Source organism: Uranotaenia lowii, chromosome 3 (genome assembly GCF_029784155.1).
Source record: "Uranotaenia lowii strain MFRU-FL chromosome 3, ASM2978415v1, whole genome shotgun sequence".
Classification (NCBI taxonomy): domain Eukaryota; kingdom Metazoa; phylum Arthropoda; class Insecta; order Diptera; family Culicidae; genus Uranotaenia; species Uranotaenia lowii.
The window spans coordinates 358,732,345-358,753,637 of NC_073693.1; the positions used below are offsets into that span (position 1 = coordinate 358,732,345).

The 21,293-nt window shown below is 39.6% G+C and overlaps 1 protein-coding gene across 1 annotated transcript in view; it reads right to left on the minus strand.

The window, feature by feature from the left end:
- The window catches only part of LOC129754005 (uncharacterized), an 85,521-nt gene that overhangs the window by 29,576 nt on the left and 34,652 nt on the right, over positions 1-21,293 (minus strand). Inside the window, exons 5-8 of the mRNA XM_055749859.1 lie at positions 5,288-5,473; positions 4,697-5,230; positions 4,377-4,640; positions 4,103-4,309 (exon numbers count right to left, since the gene is read on the minus strand). Coding sequence (XP_055605834.1) covers positions 4,103-4,309; positions 4,377-4,640; positions 4,697-5,230; positions 5,288-5,473 — 1,191 coding nt within the window. The remainder of the gene's footprint in view (positions 1-4,102; positions 4,310-4,376; positions 4,641-4,696; positions 5,231-5,287; positions 5,474-21,293) is intronic.

Genomic DNA, 21,293 nt, shown 5'->3' on the forward strand with positions numbered 1-21,293 from the left:
TGAGTAAAATGGTAAAATGACGTTTAATAGTTGTTTTTCAATCCCTTAAAATTTGATGGCAATCGGATGAAACTCGTATTTTGCAAATCAATTTTGTGTGTCGCAATTTCATCGTGGACACCCTTTAAACGGACAGGCTCTCAAGAGGCTTGATACTAAACGTTTCCAACAACACAACTTTCCTTGTCACTTCCCCTTGCAGCTGGATGAAATTAACCGTCATGCGATAGTGTCTGCTTTTTCGATATTTCAAACGAATACGCTACTCCTTTAATCGACGAGACTCGAGATCACGTGTAGCAAATGATGAACCAATCATTGACTTCCAAGATCTTGGGCGCTCCTTTTCGTCTAATGCACTACTATTTCCCCTAGCTACCACCTAAGGGTCCGGCGCCGATTGACCGACGCATAGGGCTGAGATAAAAGATCTCCACTGCTGGCGATCCGGAGCCAGCGTCTTCACTTGCTGCCAGCCAAGGTTCTCGTCAACTGTGCGGATTTCAGCGGCTAGACTTCGCCGCCAAGAGCTTTTGGACCTGCCTCTTCTTCGATGCCCATCTGGATTCCGTCAAGTGCCTCTCTGCAAATCTCGTTTTCATCTCTTCGCAGCGTTTTCATCTCTTCGATTTCTAGCGCCTTTTGATGACACCGGCGATGAAGTTCAACGTTTGAGATCCAGTTGCTAGACCACCAAGCGCGGATGATGTTCCGCAGGCAGCGGTTCACAAAAACTTGCAGTTTTCGCGTCGTCACCGCTTATGTGCACCAAGTTTTACACCCGTACAGCAATACAGCAATTTGACGTTTGAGTTGAAGATTCGGATCTTAGTTCGTAGTGAGATCTGGCGTGAGCGTAAGATGTTTCGGAGATTCGCAAACGCAAATCGGGCTTTTCTGATCCGGGTTTCGATGTCCTTCTTGGTACCACCATCAGGCGTAATCTGGCTACCAAGATACTGGAAGCACTCCACTGTCTCAACCTGTTGTCCAGCTACCACGAAATTGGAACGATTTTCTGTGTTGATTTCCATCGACTTGGTCTTCCGACATTGATTTTGAGACCTGCTGCCTTGGAGCTTTCGGTGAGGTCGTCGAGTTTGCTCTGCATATCTTGTTGTGTTTGGGCGAGCAAAACAATATCGTCTGCCAGGTCAAGGTCGTTCAGTTGCTCAATTGCTGAAGGATTCCGCGGCAGTCCTCGGTCGATCCAGTCAAGATCTCATCCATTACGCTAAGAAAAAGCAGCGGCGATAAAATACATCCTTGTCTCACTCCAGCTGTTACCGGGATTGGTTCGGACAAGGACACCGTCCACGAAAATGCCTCGTACTGTGCTTCGATGAGATGGACAAGTTTCTCTGGGACCCCTCGTCGTCTTAGAGCATCTCAGATGTTTTCGTGGTTAAGTCGGTCAAATGCTTTTTCGAAATCAATGAGTACCAGTAGAAGAGAGTCCTGGAGCTCGTTGATTTGTTCCAGTATTATTCGTAGCGTGTAATGTGGTCCACACATGATCATCCGGATCGAATTCCAGCTTGTTGCCATTGGAGTGTAGCGTCGATTTTCTCCTGGATCCTGTTCAGGATCACTTCGCAGAGTACTTTGAGGGTTGTACAGATCAATGTTATGCCTCGCCAGTTACCGTACTCTCCTTTCTTGGGGACCTTTACGAGGATACCCTTCATCCAGTCGGCCTGGAATGCTGCAGTATCCCAGATGTCAGCAAAAGACGGTGCAACATTTGTGCCGACAAGGCAGGGACGGCTTTCAGCATTTCAGCAGGGATGCAATCGATCCCAGGCGCTTTGTTGAATTTCATGCTTTTGATTGCCGCTTCTATTTGAGCCAGCAAGGGCGCTTAAGAGTTTACGCCATTAATGCGACTTACAGTTGGCGCTACGAGCTGCGAGTTCTGTTGGCCATCGCTATTCGTGACTCGGAAGAGTTGTTCAAAGTGCTCAGTCCATCGTTTGAGCTGATCTGTTCAATCGGCCAATGACTGACCTGCTCGGTCTTTCAGCGGCATTCTTGCATTAATCCTTGCACCACTAAGGCAGTGAGAAAGTCATAAAGTAATCGGATATCTCCATTAACGGCGGCTCTTTCTCCCTCTTCGGCTTGGGAGTTTATATAGGCTCTCTTGTCTAGTCTACAAGCTCGTTTAACTGCCTTTTCCAGATCCGCTATCGTAAGCGGGCAGCTGCTTTGGCTGACCCGGTACATGCCTGCTCAATTCCGACTTTTACCTTTCTCCGATCATCGACCATCCTCCAAGTTTCATCCGACTTCCATTCACTCCTTCCGACAAACTTTACCGAGAGTACCATGGCTCGTCGTGATAAAGGCATTTTTTATTCCACACCACTGTTCTTCGACTGTCCGTCTGTCGGCAATTCCGAGGCTCGGAATTCTAAGCTGTTCAACGTATACCCTTTTCACCTCTGGATTTCCAACCGGCGGTATCTCACCAAGGACGAGGTGATGGTCAGATGCAATGTCTGCGCTTCGTTTGTTGCGGACATCAAGAAGACTCCTTCTCCTCTTTCGGCTGATGCAGATGGGGTCAATTTGACTATCTGTTCGGCCATCTCGGGATGCCCAAGTGACCTTATGTGCTGGTCGATGGGTGAAGAGCGATCCACCGATCACCATGTTGTTGTTGCCACAAGCAAACCAAACCAATGCTACTAGATTCTCTCAAGCTTTGACACGATCGTTGCCACGCTTATTTTGGTAGTTTTACTAGCCAGGCCCAAGGAAATTCTCAGAGCGACAAAATAAAGAGGAAGAACTCAAAGATTTGCAACGTGTGGCTAAACTGAGCGGTTTACTTAAGACAGAGAGCGTCACCCGTTTTTGATGTAACGGGGCCTCCCAGGAAATAAACCCGTCACCCGAATATAGGTCCCCTGTCGACAAACGTAAATATCATAAATTTCTCGAAAAAGATACAACGGCTCACCGGCAAGCACTTGCGGAAATTACGGGTTTAAGTTCCTGCCGTGAGTCGTTGTATCTTTTCGAGAAATATCTGATATTTACGGCTTATGTTCTTTCTTTCTTTGATAGCTCATGTTTCTCAAATACTTCCCATCACATTCAAAATGTATCGATTTTAAGTTTGAAAAAGCTTTGAAGAAAAGTGAATTCAAAAGTGATATTTAGAATAAAAAGAGCTTTTTGTCTGGCTGTCCAAGTCTGGCTATTAAATTTTTACGTAATAGGGTCATATGCCTTTATCAAAATTACGGGTAAAACTGAACATGTAGTACGAGAGTTATTAGAAAAGCCGAGTTTCTGTTAGATGGGAACTAGAAGAATAAATGAAAACTCTGCTTAATTTAATGAAACGCATTAAGAACGAACCAAAAACTTTTGTGGAATTTTTGTTCAATTTTTTGCACGGTAATCGAGCCCGACCATTACACTCACAAAATCAGACTCTACTTCAATAATAAACTTCTTTGGAGGTGGAATTATCGGTATAAGATTCTATGTCGGACTTGAAATTTCGCAGACGGCCAATGCAGTGCCTTTTTTTGGTAATTGACAATGGCAGAAGGACAACAATTTTCGTTTTTTAACCGACTCAGATGATGCACTGGTTAAGATATCGGACTGGCAAGCAGAGACGAGATGTTGCAGTGCGTTCGATTCTCACATTTTTTTCTGGGATGAACTATCCAATAGGAGGAAAATCCCATAAAATGTTTTTCTTGTTTCGCTTGAATGTAGTGGGATGCATCTTGAATGTATGCATCATTTTGCATGGGAGCCCGAATCTTCATGCCAGTAGTGCTTTTCCAATCATATCATCTTTGGTACAGAACACTTTTCAGCGCGTTTTTGGCACAGAGATTTGCTAAAAAGGCATTGGACTTTTACTACCTCTTTTGCACAAAAATGGGCTTTGTTAAATTTTAGCTGATCTCTGGAGCCACTTTTTACTCGGAAAATATTACTCTATCTTATTCGAAAATAGTTTTGCTCGTTTCAGCTTTATGGTAGTTTGTGTTAAAATGTCGAGTGTTTTAATGTAAAAATATTTCTGATGACCTTCATATAGCATTTTTTATGGTTCATTACAGTTAAAACTCACCTTCCGGAGACGCCCTCGAACAGCACCAGATAGATGCTCACGTGGCAGTCGTGCGCCTCGTTGTGCCCGTTCGCGTAGATCAGCAACCGCCAGGCGAACCCGAGGTCATCGACCAGCGGATCCGAATATACGAAGCCCTCCTTCTGCTGCAGTTCGGTGAAATTTTTCAGCTTGTAAGTAATCGTACTGAATGCCGGTATTAGTTCTCTAGATAGAAATAGGAAAAAAATTGCTATATGAATCGGAGTTTAACATTTGGTTTTAGAAGAGTTACCTTTTAAGGGATTCGATTTCCTTTTTCGCGTCCACACGCAGTAACTGCTGTAGCTCACATTTGGCCTTGTAGTTCTGGGGCCTCAACGAAAACCGGAAGTACAGCGAATCGTGTTCCTCGTTGACGAACCCGTTTTGGCAGATCATTTCCAGTTTGGCAAACTGGGACCATCCGAAGCGTTCCTGAATTTCAAAAGTTTGTGTCCCTTCCATGCGAACCGTTTTGGCAGGGTCGTTGTTCAGCAGCTCTATGCAGTATTCGTAGCTGTAAATGGGTACGTTTAAGTTTTGGTGGAAGTCTATCTTGTCTTACTATCTTACCTTCCGGGAATTCCTTCTAGCAATCTTAGATACACACTCAACCATTCACCCCTCGCTTCATTATCGCCATTGGCGTACACAATAAGACGCCAACAGCATCCCAGATCGTCGTAGCTATTATCCGAACACACATCTTCATCCCCCTGCCGCAGCTCGCTGAAGTTTCGCATCACAAAAACATTCGAATTGAATTCCGGATAGGCGATTGCCTGTAGGGCCGCATTCTCGTCTCTCAGATTCCTGATCCTCGTCAAGTGTTGACTCAACTGGCTGTTGAACTGGAACAAAATCCGTTCCTCTTTGATGGTTTGGTACTCTTCCTGAAATTGGCAACGAAGCGCCAACGTAGCCGGCCTAATCGACAGCCGGATAAAGATTGACCCGTCCTCGTTGAGGTAGCCCTCTTCCAGGACGCGCTTCACGCGGATAAACTTCTGATAGCCTCGTATTTCACCGACCCGAAAGTGGTCCTCCGATTGGAACTTGACCTGTTTGTGGGCATCCTTGTGGAGCAGTTCCACTGTGTACTGGTATCTGTAACCAGAAAAAAATCTTTAAGAGTTCAATTCAAGGAACTCCACACTCTCCTACCTTCCAGCGACACCGTCACACAGTTCTACGTAGGTGCTCAGATAGCGGTAATTGGTGTTGTTGCCCTTGGGGTATACGTTCAGGCGCCACCGGGAGCCCACCGTGTCGGTGTACTGCTTCGACAGCACAATCGAGGTCGTCGGGTCCCGAATGTTGCAGATCGTGATCACGTTGCTATCGTACTCGCTGAAATTTGAAAAAAAAAAAATAGATAATATTAGTCAATATTGAATGTGGATGTGGATAAAACCTTTCTTTAATTGGAAAATAAAGTATCAGGATTTTTTTTTCTTATGCGAAAATTTAAAAAAAAATTAAATGAATCTCGAATGAATCAATCTTTTTTTAGTTAGATCTCAGAAATTTGATGTTGTCTTTAACCCCTCTAGTACCCAACCCCGCGGAGTCTACTAAAATCGGCATAAAACTAAAGCCATTCGTTATTTTTATTTACTTTTTGCGCTGAATCTTTTGAATTATGGTAAGCTAACAATCTATACCAATGAAAACTGTTAGTCAAAAGCTATAGCTACACCTAAGAGAAGCTTAAAAACATGAGAAAGCTGGAATGATATTTTGAGAAAAAAGTCCTAAGTTAGGTAAGAGTGATGAGACATACACGCCGCCTAACGAGGGTTTGGGAAGTACTACAACAATTCGAAATTTTTTTACAATAGGGGAGAGTGGGGATACTTGATCCCCTTTTCTTATTTTCACCATATCTTTTTGGAAAAATTTAGCAACTCGCCGTCTTTGACATTTTCTGACAGCTTGTAACTTCAAGTTTCTATGCTCCAAAAATTAGAACGATACTTGAACCCCGTTGATGAACTAGAAGCATTTTCGTGGGTGTAAAAAAATTGCGATTTTTCTGAAGTTAGGGGAGACTTGATCCCCTATTGAAGGAGGCTTGATCTTTAATTCAGGAAGCCCTAATCCTTGTATAAAAATCAAACAAAACCCCAAGATAGAATGTTAATTTACTATTTTGGTCATGTTTGTTCTCATTTCACAATTTATAGCAGACATAAGAAGAAAATTCTATAACTTTGTCTTAACGCTAATAACATTGCATACTTAAAGGCGCTATTTTTTTTATAATTTAGAGAAAATGAATTATTTTTGGTCTTTTCTTCAGACAATTGTTTGATAAATATTAGTTTTTGAATAAATATTAGTAATTTCGTGATCAGCAATCATAACGATCAATTCAGAAGAAGATATGCCGTTTGGAAGGGGGATCAATTGTACCCAACTCTAGGGGATCAATTATACCCATAATCAACATTTTAGAAAACTTTTCTGAAAAAAGTTGAGAGTTTTCCATTGCTTTGAAAATATGGCATTATTAAGTTCATTCTACGCTCGAACGATTGATACATTGGAACAAATATTTTTTTCATAATTTTCCCATGTAAGGAACATTTTAAAGTGATGAAAAAAGATCTTCAAGTTACATTTTGTGAATTTTTCAAACAAAGTTCAATTACTCAACAATTATTTTGTTAAAATTTTTTAAACTACGAGCATTGTTATTTTGCTCATTTTGGCACATTTTTCTAGAACATTTGATCTTTGTAAGACATTCCAGTTTCGAGATTTAGCTAAGGAATCAAGTATCCCCAGGGATCAAGTATCCTCATTCTCCCCTACCTATCTACTTTTCATATAAGTTGAAATATCTCAGTTATTCGTGGAACAATTTAAACAAAAATAAACCTCAAAATTCTATGCTTTTCTTAAGCTATGGGTCTGTGTTAATATGTTTCAAAATTTACGAAAAAATGGTTGAAGTTTGTAATTATACTACACTCAGGAAAATTTTAATTATAATTTTCATAAGATTCGTCTTATGAACCGCTTTCTACCCAGCAAACATAAAATCGCCTTAAAAATGATAACTCAAGTCTTGAAAAACGTCACCGCAAATCGCAATTTCAACTTACGCAAATTAAAGGTCGTAAAAATCGTTACTCCTAGTCGGTTTAAATGGTTAAATCGGTTATGGTAATAAGTCCGCCATGTTTGCAGATTTGAAGACGTATAGTCCTGTTTTTCTCCCGCGTGGGTCAAGTGAGAGCTTTGTTGTTCTCTCTGCGATCAGCAGTGCAACCAGATTACTAAAAATCAGATGGTGTATTTGCAAGAATCGTCCAATGACAGAAGCAGCAAATATTGTCGCTGGCAACGGTTCGCATGCGTTGAGAGAAAAAACTTTGCTCTCTTGCATTCTTTCAGCATGTATGAATAAGGTTTCGAATATCGTCCAATTCGTTACCCTTATCGCTTTAGCCAGAAGTTAAAAATATGTAGGGGGAAAAGCGGGCTATATGCGCCTACTAAGCAGAACACTGATTTAATCAAATATTACATCGAACATGTGTACAAAAACTATATACATATGTGCAGTCATCTGTTTTCTATACATTGGAGTAATTTTTATGTTGAAATCTCCTTCAGTTTTTGAGAAATCGATTTTATTCTAACTTTTGTCAAAATAGCCGAACCTCAAACCGTGCGGGCTAAATGCGCCTATTTATGTTTTAGGCAAAATTTCTGTTTTTGGCAATTTTTCCGTTTAATTTCATTGGAAATATAGAAACTGATAACTTTCATAGGACAAAGCTGAAGTTTTATTAAAATCTATTTCTTTTATTATTTTATAGAATAAAACAAAAGTTAGGGTTGCCATATAACGAGGGCAGTTCATTCATAATAGAAACTTTATCAAATATGTTATGAGATCTTCAATTCTCCCTAAAGGTGTTAATAAGAGCTTAAATTCAAAGTTTTAATGATCAAAATCATATCATCATTTTATTTAACCTGTTATTTTAGGATAGCGGCATTTTACAAACATGATGGAGGCATACAAAAAACACTCTCTTATTCCTCTTTCAAATCATTTTGAAACAATCATAAAAGCTAAAATTTGTTTGACTTCTAAGGTTTATTTGAATGAGAAACAGAGGGAGATCTAAGTAGTCAACGCTATAAGAAGGACGCGTTTGACAGAGGCTCCGAAAATTTCAAGACTTTTTAGGGACAATCGTGTGGATGTAGAGAAAAAATAATACCCAATTCCCGAAACGGGTGAGCTGCAGAAATTTTCGATCAAATGTTTTCCCAAACTGCTCTGTGGACCTAGGATACCAAGCGAAGGAAATGGACTGCTGAACCTACGATCTTTTCAACAAGGAAATGATGGAAGAATTTGGTGTGATCGATCTTTGATTATTCTTATCAGTTAGATTCCCGATTCCTGACTCGGATGGTTTCCCTCCAGGAATGCTCTTCATTAAAAAACCTGATACTACCAGCCTGATAGCACAAAGCTAAAGTATATTTTTTATGATTTCAAAGTAGTCGAAGATTCCTTTGAATTCAGCTTCAGTATTTGAAAGACCCAAATACTAGTATTTCACTAGCTACTTGCTAGCATCCTCAGTGGTTATCGACAGTCGATAACCCACTGAGGATGCTAGCAAGTAGCTAGTGAAATACTAGTATTTGGGTCAGGTATCAGGTATCAGAAAAGGGGTAGGCTTGATAGCGGCACGTTATCCAAACAAACGGGAAAATTGTGCCTAGCCTTTTTTTTACAGATTTCATCATATACCTGAGAAACCTGAAAACCATAAAAGGATTAGAAAATAAATAAATATTTAGGGCATAAAGCCGATCCACGTAGGAAATTTTGAAGCATTGAAGCTTATAACCACATTGGGTGAAAAATGACAGATTGTTATTTTAGTTTAAATTCTTAGAATGAGATACACTTATATCAGGAAAGGCGAGAGTACATAAAAGCTTTCTAGCAATCGAATAACAGGCATATATGAGCTAAAAGAGTCATACATTATTGATTCACAACTACAAAATTCAGGAGATTTGAGTTTACAATGATCAGAAAATGTTCTAACCAGGATGCTACAATGAGGGCAAATAAACGATTTTAGAATGGCAAAGTTGGCATTTAGCCTGTCCACATAGGGATTTTTAAGCAATGAAGCTTTTTTTTTTTTTTGATCAAAATATTGGAAATAAGGACTTTTTTAACTTCCTTTGTTAAATTCTGACATACATTAAAAAGAATGAAGTCGGGCAAAAGAGGGGACATGTACACACTAAGTGGAAGGTAAATATAGGTACAATAGTACCTCTGAATCATAGCTTAACCATACAGGAGATTCAGAACACAAAGTCTTGATTTTATATATTTTTATTTTACTGACCAGTTAGACTGGTTAGACGACTACAATGAGCTTCTGTGACGCCAAATTTGATACAAGCGATATTAACACTGCACGAAGCTGTAGCAGTGGATTCCAGAACCAGGATTGACGTATGATACGAAATATCAGAGTACGATATTAAGGAGCTTTGACTCTTCTTAACACTATAACCATTCTAAAGCTAAGGGAACATGTGTCAATACAAGAGAAGTGACATATATTAGGTGAAACAGATATGACTGTCGACATGCGATACAAGTTTTGATCAAAAACTTGATTTAATAGGTAATATTGAAGCCTTTTGGCAACCCTAAAAAAAAATATATATATATATTTTTTTTTTTTGAATTTTTTTTTTTTTCACGGAAACGATATTTGTACGGCTCAATGATTGAATAACCATGATGCAATTTTTACAATTAAATATCTTTATATGAACGGACATTTACCTCCACAAAATTCTGTTGCCAATCCAAAGATAGAAGGGACTGAATACTTGTCCATTATAAGGAAAATACACTTATTTTGCGCTTGACGTAACAGATATAATTGATGTAATTTAGATCATATTCTTCTATGATTTCAGAAGCAATGGGACCGTAAGCGATGCGTTTGCGATTCACATTTGAACACTTGTGAAGAGATTTTATTGAATGGAGTTACTAGGAGAGCAAAGAGATTTGTTAAATGAAAAATCATATTCCAATTTGGTAAAACGAGAAAATATGGAAGAATACAGCTTGTGCAAATGCATATACTACATATGCACTATTGGCATACCCTTCTCGAGAGAAAATACGTACAAAGGTCAAAAAATACTAGCAAGAATTTAAAACTGATTCAGATTCAAAACATTTCCTTCCAATGTTTTGAACTTGAAAAACTTCTAAACTCTGCATGCAATAATTGACCTTGACCTATTTTCTCCCCCGCCCAGATACAGCCTCATTGATTTCCAATAGACAGAAATATGAGATAAACGTATCTGGGAAGTACTGGATAAGTCGCCTCTTACGACATGGACCAGTATCCCAGTGGCAGTATTCTTTAGGCCACTGCCACACAGCACACTTGCTAGCATCCTCAGTGGGTTATCGACAGTCGATAACCCACTGAGGATGCTAGCAAGTAGCTAGTGAAATACTAGTATTTGGGTCTTTCAAAAACTGTAGCTGAATTCAAAGGAATCTTCGACTACTTTGAAATCATAGTTTCATTCAGCTAAGAGGTTCTTCAAACCTTTGATTATAAGTATTTTTTTTATTTTTAGTCTTTGAGTAAGGTTAGAATTTGATAATTCACAGTTCCTAAATTGTGATACAATTTTAGCTTCTAATGGGAAACTTTGACTTAATTTTTGTCGGGTTCATCGGTTTGAGTTAATCGTTTAGTTATATTTCTGATTATCGATTATATATTTATTACACGCAGAGAAAACTAGGCTTTTGAAACAAAACAAAACTGGTTTTGATTCAAAACTTTCATTATTTTGAATCAAACTCCTGTTTTATTTGAATCAAAAACTTTTGTTTTCGGTTCAAAAAAAATTTTTTTGAAAGGAATTAATTCTTTGAACTAAATATTTTTGGATTTTGATTTTAAGCAAATACTTTGATTCTAATTAAATGGTAACTGAGCTTATTTCTTTTGAAACTAAGTCAAATTTTTTTGAACCAAAGAACAATGCTTTTAAACTTGAAGAAATGATTCCTTTAAATAAAAACTTCAGCCTTTGATTCAAAAGATATTTTAAGAAGAACAGAAAATCGAATCAAGATTGGCTGGTCGTGTGAAAATGTAGATCAGAGTTAGCTAAATTATAAGGATTTATGATGATGGTAAGTATGTCAATTACAGAGTGAATATTGAAGATTTTCTATAAGTGATTGCGTTCGTACAGGACCAGGGCCGACGGATGGTTTTTTCAAGTCCCTGGATGCCCCAACCGAGGTGAAAGCTGCACAAGATGACACCACTCCAAATGCAGCGGTCAGGTCGACGAAAATTACGACCGGATGATTCGATGCTATTGAAGCAGTTTGTAACCTATAGTGTTTCATTTGAAAATAAAAATATATTTAGCATCTAAAATTGTTTCTTTTCATTATTTGAAATTCCTAATAGGAATTTCAAAACAATAGAAAATATTTCTTCCAATTGGAATAAATGAAAATGGTTCAATGAATAAATGCTTTTAAATCTAAATCTGAGTTACATTGTGGCAAAAGAAAATAAAATTGAAACAAATGAAACTGTGTTTTAAATCAAATCATTCATATTTTGAATCGAAAGATTTTTCAAAAAAGGGAAATGTATTTGAAACAAAACAAAAATTAACTATCCCAAATTCAAAGGAAATTTTCCTTTGTTTTTGCGGCACTTTCCTTTGAATTAAAAAATCTTTTCGCTACGTGTATATGCAGTTACATACATATATTGTTGATCTACATCACTTTTTTCTGTCACGAAATTGACTTTGAATAAACTACAGAATTCATCGGCGTTAAAGTGCATTTTCGGAAGTTTAAAATTGGCAAAAAGTTGCAGTTTTGATTGGAATTCCAATTTTTGTAGGATCATAAATCCTGGATTCCATAATTTTGAAATTTGGCTAAACCTTTAATGGATAAATAACTTTTTTGGTAACACCAATAATATTGGTAACAGTAATATTTTCATAAAGTAAAATAATTTTTGACAAAATCTGACTAATCTGATACATACTTTTTTATGTTTAGATTAAATTTAGTATGTTGAAGGTAAAAGAAAAGAAAGACAGTCACCATCGTTTTTTAAATAATTTGTTTTTACATTGATATCATTTTTTCTTCAATTTAATTCTTCAATAATGGAAGTTAATGTATTAAAACATTATGCATTTTTAACCTTTTGAGTGTCTTTAGGGAAGAACAATAGCGTAGTACAATGTATTGTATTTGGTTTTTCACATCATTATACTAGTCAAAAGTGTATCCTGCTCATTTCCTTTTCTCCCAAACCTCCAACTTTAAATTATTTTGCTAGGATGCAGAGGTAACCTCGGTCCTAAAGCACAAAATTGATCTTTCATCCCTTTCTACCTTTTCCAATCTATCCAATGACTACTAGGACGTGGCCGGCTCCGTTATTGATGTTTAAAGAGAGAGCATCTGTTTTGTGCATTGAGGATGAGCTGCTAATCCCAAGCACCATTCTTTTGACCTTTGAGCAAAACTGATGGCCTCGGTCAATCACGGAGTAGAAACCATTGGCGATGTGGAATTTGTTCTACTGAACCACGCCAGCGGCAATGGAGTTCGAAATGCATTAAAAGTAATGTGGAAGCAAAAATGAAATCACCTAATGATAAATAAATTCAAGATGAAGTATTTCGGGTTCCATAGTTCAAAGGTGGATGTGAGTAGTCAATCAAGTTAAGCTAAGCTAAGCTAAGGTTTATTTGAATGAGAAACAAAAACCACCCAACTTTTTGTTTTGAGCTCCCTATCGTATAATTTTTAAAAGACAAAATATTACATCAAAAGATATCAAAACTTTGTATGAATTTTTAAATTTTTTTGAGTTAGTTTATTCATAAAATTCTTTCTTGTCTTATGTTCAAAGCGTATCACCCTCAAAATGCATTGATTAGAAATGTTGTCTTGACCGCCATTTTGTCAAACAGCCGTAGGCGCATTTAACCCGATAGGCCCATTTAGGAAACCTTTTCCCTACCTTATTTCTTGCCGTTAGGTAGGTTTAGGATTTAAACTAATCATAGCAATCTGATAGTTTTCGAATTCATAAATCTGTGAGTAAAAGCTAGTGCAAGTCGTATAAAAAGCGTAGGTATTATAAAAATTAGAAAATAACTCTCAGTTAAAGTTAAAATTGTTTCAAATGTAGATAGAATAGCTACAGACAGTGCCAGGAAGTCCAATCAATTCCTATTTAGATTAACGATCAATTCACCAGGTAACTGAAAGAGCTAGACATTTAAATTCAAACCTAACCTTCCAATTTCCAAGTTTGCGATTACATAGGTTTCAATTTGTAACCGGATTTCTTTGCAATGGACAGATGTGTTCTGGGGGACAAAGAAATTTATGGTAAAATTTTTCGAGATTCCTGCTCGTGGCTAGGTTCCCAAGAGGAAGTGATGTATTATGTATTGGAGGCATACCAGATTTTCCGGATTTATTCGAACATTAAAAGGTTTTCAAAGTAAAGTTGACAGGGAAAGTAAAGCATGATCTGGCTCAACTCAAATTGTTCTAAATTTTCTTTAACTTTCTTTATCTCAATTTGTTTTTTTTTTGTAGTTTCAAAAACGATTCTAACGCTGTTGACAAGTTTGACAAATGAATATTCGAGGTAATCACTGGTTTCTACTTGATTTGTTCGGATTTTGTGTAAAAAAGCTTATGCTAGGTTTTGAAAATAGTTGTACTGATTTTCCCAGCCAATAAAAGTGTAGGGAAAATTCTGCAATTCTAGGGGGCCCCCTTAACTTCTGATACAGTGAACTATTAGGGAAATTTTTTCACTGGCCCCCCTGATGATACGGTCAAAATTTGGTCAATATCAACTTGACGTATTTCTTTCAATTTTGCATTTTAAAAACCTGAACGCCACTCATTTTGAAGGTGTGTGTGTGTGTGTGTAGAACGTTGCTCCTATTTTGATTTTGGAATTCACTCTTCAGTTGTCAAAATGCCGTCCATGGAAGAAGAGCAGCGTATCAAAATTTTACTCGCGCATCGCGAAAATCTGAGCTACTCGCACGCAAAGCTGGCAAAATTGCTAAAAGTTGCCAAATCAACCGTTACAAATGTAATTAAAGTGTTTGGGAAAAGTTTGTCGACAGCCAGGAAGTCTGGATCGGGGGGAAATCGAAAACCGGAAGCCGCTGAGACGACAAAGAGAGTTGCCGGTAGTTTCAAGCGAAACCCTAACCTCTCTCTCCGAGATGCCGCAAATAAGCTGGGTGAATCGTCTACAACCGTGCATCGAGCCAAAAAACGAGCCGGACTATCGACTTACAAGAAGGTAGTGACTCCAAATCGCGATGATAAACAAAATACGACGGCCAAAGCGCGATCCCGGAGGCTGTACATGACGATGCTGACGAAGTTTGACTGCGTGGTAATGAACGACGAAACCTACGTCAAAGCCGACTACAAGCAGCTTCCGGGACAGGAGTTTTATACGACAAAAGGAAGGGGAAAGGTAGCAGATATTTTCAAGCACATGAAACTGTCAAAGTTCGCGAAGAAATATCTGGTTTGGCAAGCCATCTGTACCTGTGGCTTGAAAAGCAGCATTTTCATAGCTTCCGGGACTGTCAACCAAGAAATTTACGTGAAAGAGTGTTTGAATAAACGTCTGCTGCCTTTCCTGAAGAAACGCGGTTGTTCGGTACTGTTTTGGCCGGATTTGGCATCTTGCCATTACGGTAAAAAAGGCATGGAGTGGTACGCCGCCAACAACGTGCAGGTGGTTCCCAAGGACAAGAACCCTCCCAACACGCCAGAGCTCCGCCCAATTGAGAAATACTGGGCTATTATCAAGCGGAACCTAAAGAAGACCAAAAAAACTGCTAAGGACGAGCAGCAGTTCAAGGCAAACTGGCTTTCTGCGGCGAAAAAGGTGGACAAGGTACAAAATCTGATGGCAGGTGTTAAGCTTAAGGCCCGGCAATTCGGAATTGGAAAAGCAGAAGCCTAACTGAACATTTTTCCTGAATTTTATGTTAATTAAACTTGGAAAAGAAATTTAATTTGATTTTTTAAATAATCGATTTCACCGATTTACACGCGTTTCCGCTTGACCAAGTTTGACCGTATCACCCTTTACTTGTTATATTTTACGTTTTAATTTCAATTTTCTTGGGTCAATTCTTTCTTTGCTAGATTTCTAGAGCTGAAAGCTGTATGATTAAAGTAATGGTAAATTTTTTTCTTCCTCGGGAGCACCATTGAGCCGGGCCAATTGCCCTCCATTGGCCCCACTCCCTTAATCCGGGCTTGGTTTTTCTAAAACGTAAATTAATTTCTGTTTTAAAAGGGAAATAGATTAGGGATTAGAATAAAAAACAATTTACTGCAATACAAAATTTCATCTTCGATATGTTTCTTCTTTTGTCCTGTATCAGTTCAATAATATACGAGTGTGAAATTATGCACATGTTCCGTTTCGTGATGATCAGTTAAGTACCCATTCAGTGAAGCAAATTTTAACGCTACTTCATCCTAATTGGAAGGTGTCCCGACCTTTAGATGAAGCATACCTAATTTCCACTTTCCAAATTATTAGAGAAATTTGACGCCACTTTTTGACGAATTCAGCTCGGGATGATGGACAAGCAGCATGGTTCTACGGTTCATTAGTGCGTACTTGCCAGATCATTCGTGTAGTGGCTTTGGGTATTTAACTCTAGCATGGAATTCTAGATTCCCCATCATACAGCGACTTACTAAATGCTCCCATTTGTTGAACCATTTGCGACGCATTGGGAAATTTTTTTCACCGGTTCTCGTTTGGTGAATCATATTGTATTTCTTCAGTCTCGCGGTTTCGGTACAACTTTTCAGAAAAATAAAATAACTCCACCGAAGGCCAAGCAGGTAGTTGTGATGAAAGCAAAAAGAATCTCATTTGGAAAAAAAATAAAAACACTGGTGGGAAAAGGGATTGGCACATTTCTACCGTCTTCGTCGGCAGGAAGATGGAATGATGCAAATGACTAACTATTAATTGTCCGCCTATTTATGGATGTTTAGTACCAGCAGTACCAACTTTTTCGGATAATCATTGACTTTTCACGCTATTCCGAGGGCGGAAAATGGAAATGAGATTCTCATTGGGTCAATTACCAACGAACTTGCGTCAAAATGGGAGAGTCATTTGCATGACATCTTAATGTGCAGCTTAATTCAGGTGATTGAGATTCTCGAAGACGGTGCATCAAATTACGTAAGACAATTTTGGCGATGTTGATCTCCCTCTTTATTTTGCTTACCTACTACTTCTACTGATCATTTTAGACGTTTGATTACTTCTATACATCTGTGCAGAGAAAATAGAAATCGAAATGCAACCCTCGTTTAAACTTGACCCTTCGATATTTGGAGTAGCTCGTTGGCCGTTAATTTGATCGGAGCATAATTTTAACACCTCCGAAAGCAGCGAGCGAGGTGATAATGATGGTTCTTATACTAATCCGTTTTGCAGCGCCCCAAAACCGCAGATGCTAAACCCCGGTATGGCCTCATCGAATCAACTGAATGACCGACTAACATAAACATTTATTAGTCCATAAAAATAACATTCACCTTCGAATGCGATCAGGCAACAGGAGATAGCAAACCGATGATAGCGGCCCCAGAAAGAAAGAAAGACCCATTACGGTACACAGCGGCTCACGAAGGAATTTAAGTATTTTGTTTTATTTTGGTTTGTTTTTTTTTTTTTTGCTGCTTTCTGATGCAATGATAATGAGTCTGTGAATTTCAACAAGTTTTTTGCTCAACCAGATTAAACAAAATTGAAGGACTGAATTCAACGTTCGTCCGAGTTTAACAATACTCTCAGACTGTATCGCGAAACAATAAATTTTAAACTTGCTTTTTTAGCACTACAACTATTTTAACTTCATCTTGAGGAATCAGGCTGCCTCAAAGCGATTTCGTTTTAATTTTTTGCAAAGCCGTGCACTTCTATGACGATTGAAGCAACACTTTCTTGTGGTAGGATTTTTTTTCAAGCTTGTTTTAAATGATCCGAAAATTGGGAATTTGTAAAGCAAAGAACGGATCCGCAATATTATGAGTTCTTGGTTGAGCATCTTTCACATCATTTCAAGCCCCCACTAAAGATTGATCACTGGAAAAGCTTATTTTCCGAGAGAAGTCGCTGCTGTCAAATCTCATGATCAAAGTAGCATGTAAAACACAGAAAATCAACAAAACATGTCACTGTATTGCACTATGAGAGATCACTCGGACAAAAATTGGAAAAAAATTCAACTAAATTTTGAATAGAAAGTAGACACTTTGTTCAAGAAAGCTCAAATTTCAAAACCCTACCATTCTTAAGTTGTTGAAAAACTGAAGTAAAATTATTGTAAACGTTAATCCCTATTAATATACAGTGTTGAGTGGCTTAAGAGTCGCTAATAAGAAGATAAAGCATGAGAAAATGAAGAAAATCAGAAAAAATGAGATAATCAAAGTTTTCGGATGAGATCATTCAAGTCCGGCTGATTTTTCAAGTTTTACGCGGGTACTGTAACAAATTCTGAAGAGTTCTGTTCTGATCTAAAGATTTAGAGCATTTTGAGAATTTCACCATTGCCAGTTTTTTGGACCTACCCTCTATGCAAAGTAATTATAAAACGAAAAGATCAGCTTGTCAGGTCACCCGTCTTTGACTTTGGAAACTATAGGCACCCTAATGGGCTATCTATATTGTCGTAATTCTTCAAACGTGTTTTTTTTTACAAATTAGAGCTGGCTAGAAGCCTTCCTAGATATCGCTACGGATTTTCGAGTATCTGGATCTCATACCCAAACGGCATCAGTATAGAATTTTACCAGCAGCTCCGCCTTGTATCGCTCGGGTCGGCCACGGATTTTCGTTTGCGCTGGGAAATCCATTTGTTTCGAATCGCCGTCCTGCCCAGATCTCATGTCCCGTTTTCAGCAAGCCGATGTTCCTTCACGCACCACCAGATCGAGGAACACCCTTCGCATGCCGAAACTTTTGCTTCGTGTACAGGGCACCTTCATCACCAGAGCTCGTCAATGGCCACCTAACGTCTTGAAGAATCTTCGTTTTGATGGCATTGGACGTCAGCAGACGCTTGAATGCCTATTATCTTCGGGGCATAGTAAGCCGGAAGACCCTTCAGCAGCAAAGATGCCAGCCACTGATCGTTAACCTTGGAACCGATTTCACACAGGCTGTCGGTTGTCGTAACCAACTCATCGATGTAATCCTCCACGCTCTCGGAGTCTTCTTATTTGACCGACGTCAGCTTGTCCAGTAAAACACACCGGCGGCTCAATCTATCGTCCTCTCTCCAGCTTGTTCCAGGCCTCTTGAGCTGTTTCCGCGTTTCGCACCAGATTAAAGTTGCTCTTCTGGATGCTCAGACAAATGGCAGCTAACGCTCGCTCGTTCGTTTCCGGTCCATATCGTCGCCATCTCTCGATTTGACGTCACGTCACGACCCTTCTCGGATGAGAATAAGGACCAAGAAGAGTAGTTGATTCGTCCCTTCAACTTTTCGATAGCCGGCAGCTGCCATGAGAACGCGCACCGACCGCTAGTTGCCTTCCGCCGTCGTCTTGACCGGATGGATCACCGCCAGTACCGCTTCTGCTGCTGCTTGGGCTTCTGCCGCTATTCTCGTTGCTTCGGGGACCATCACCTCGTGGGAGAACCATCTTGCGAAAATACTTCTTCACTTTTTCACTTCCAAACTATTCCACGTGTAAAGGACCATGGCGTAGAATATATTAGCTGCCGAGCACGATTTATACCCGGAGCTTAGATACAGTTTGTTTATCTTGACAACGGATTCATAGGTTACTAAAATTTATCTTAAAATCAACACTTCACCTTAATCTATAATTCCTTCTTGAAATCTGACACAAGTGTAGCACTGCAGTAGGTATACTGGAAGGGCTTTACGGTACGAACGTTCCGAGATGGTCATACCATCTACCAAAGAACAAGTTGCGAGAATGCCGGACGACTGTCCTGCAAAACAGGTGTTCGCTGCCAATACGGTAGGAACGAGAAGAGCAGGGTCGCAACAAGCGAAATGATTAAACCAAGAAAGCGTGATCGAGAAGTTGGAGAACAGTTGGCATGGTCCGAGTGTATTGGAGGAACATTGTTCATCAGGCTATGACGGAACACCATTAAAATAAATAACAGAGCTGCGGCAATACATACGAGCTTGGAACGCGTGATTGGGTAGTGCTAGTTGGGATCAAGGGCCGGTTTTTCAACATCAGCATCATCAACGTACACATCCCTCACTTTGGATGCACCGGTGACGACAAAGACGAATTCTACGCGCCGTTAGAGCGTGAATACGACTGCTGCCCAAAACATGGTATCAAGATCGTCATAGGGAATTTAATGCTCAGGTCGGCCAGGAGGAGGAATTCAAACCGAAAATGGGATCGTTCAGCGCACCGGAACTAGCTGACCAACGCATAGATGTCGTCGCTTCCAAGCGAACGTTTTACCTTTTCCCAGAACTGCCTACCACACAAGTACACCTGCAGATCACCGTATCAAACGTCTTAGCAGACATCCGACACTTCTCGGACATCATCGATCTCAGATCCTGTCTAAACTCTCCGTAGTGAACAACATACAAAACCGACGACCGCAACCGCTCGAAGCAACGCTGCCGGCGGGGGGCGAGCTTGACGAAGCCCGTCTCGAGGTGTTGGAAGACCATCAAGACAGCCATTACGGCGTTGGGGAGAACGTCATCGGGCATGTAGAACAAACACGACGGAACTACTGGTTTGACGAAGATTGTAGGAGGGTGATGGACGAAAAGAACGCCGCGCGGGCGGCAGTAGTGCAAAGAAGTAAAAAATCACCGACAGCGGAAGGGGCAGTGAGTCTAAATTTTAAAGGAGAAAAAGCGGCACCTGGAAGAGGAGGAGCTCAAGGAGCTGGAGTAGCTGCTCCGTTCCCAGGAAACACGAAAATTCTATCAGAAGCTCAACGCACGCATCCCGCAAAGGTTTCGTACCGCAAGCCAAAGTGTGCTGGAATATGTCCTCTGAGATTTAGGAGAGAAATGGCGATTATGCGGTTTATCAACAAACGAGCTCACTTACAAAATTGGAATGAACTATATGTTCAACCCACACTGGAATCCGCATTAGCATCAACAGAATTTCAAAAAACCATCCACGATTTGAACGATTTCTTTCCTTTGCAGAATACCTTACAAACACATCCATGCTATCTATTTTCACCAAATGTGCGGAAATATGAGATAGATATCGACTTGTCGGTGGCTGCTCTCTTAGCACAACCCAGCCAGGCTAGTACAAAGGATACTGTAATGAATTTCATTGAAGAGAAATACCAAGGAACATTCTTACTAGCAACAGATGGTTCGAAAGACTTATCAAATGTAGGATATGCCGTTGTCAACAACTTTAACATTCCTTTCACATCACACAAGCTGTGTCAAGTAGCTTCGGTATATACTGCGGAACTTTTGGCCATTCGAAAAGCAGTTGAAATAGTTTCGGAAAGTCCAAACGGAAACTATGTTATTATGACCGACAGCATGAGCTGCTTAACAAGCCTGCAAAGCTTCACAGCCAAGTCGTCGTATTCAATAGCTTGGTATGAAATCAAGGAAATGGTGAAATCCCTTCAGTTTCGAGGATCCAAATTAACGTTAATTTGGGTACCATCACATCGTGGAATTCCTTTGAATGAGTTAGCCGACCAAGAAGCTAAGGCCGCTCCAAGACAAAGTTCTCCTGATACTTATATGTTAACTACCAATGAGATATCGTTCCCGTGCCGTCTTAGGAGTCGACAACGATGGCAGGCAGCATGGAATACTGGAGTTAAAGGTCGCTACTGTCATAGTATTCTATCTTCCGTTTCGTTACAACCGTGGTTTGCCCAGTATGACTACAGTAGAAGAGAGATTGTAATATTATCGAAGCTCATAAGCAACCATTCACGTCTACCAGCTCATCTCTACCGGAACCGAATTATCCAGAACGACACCTGTG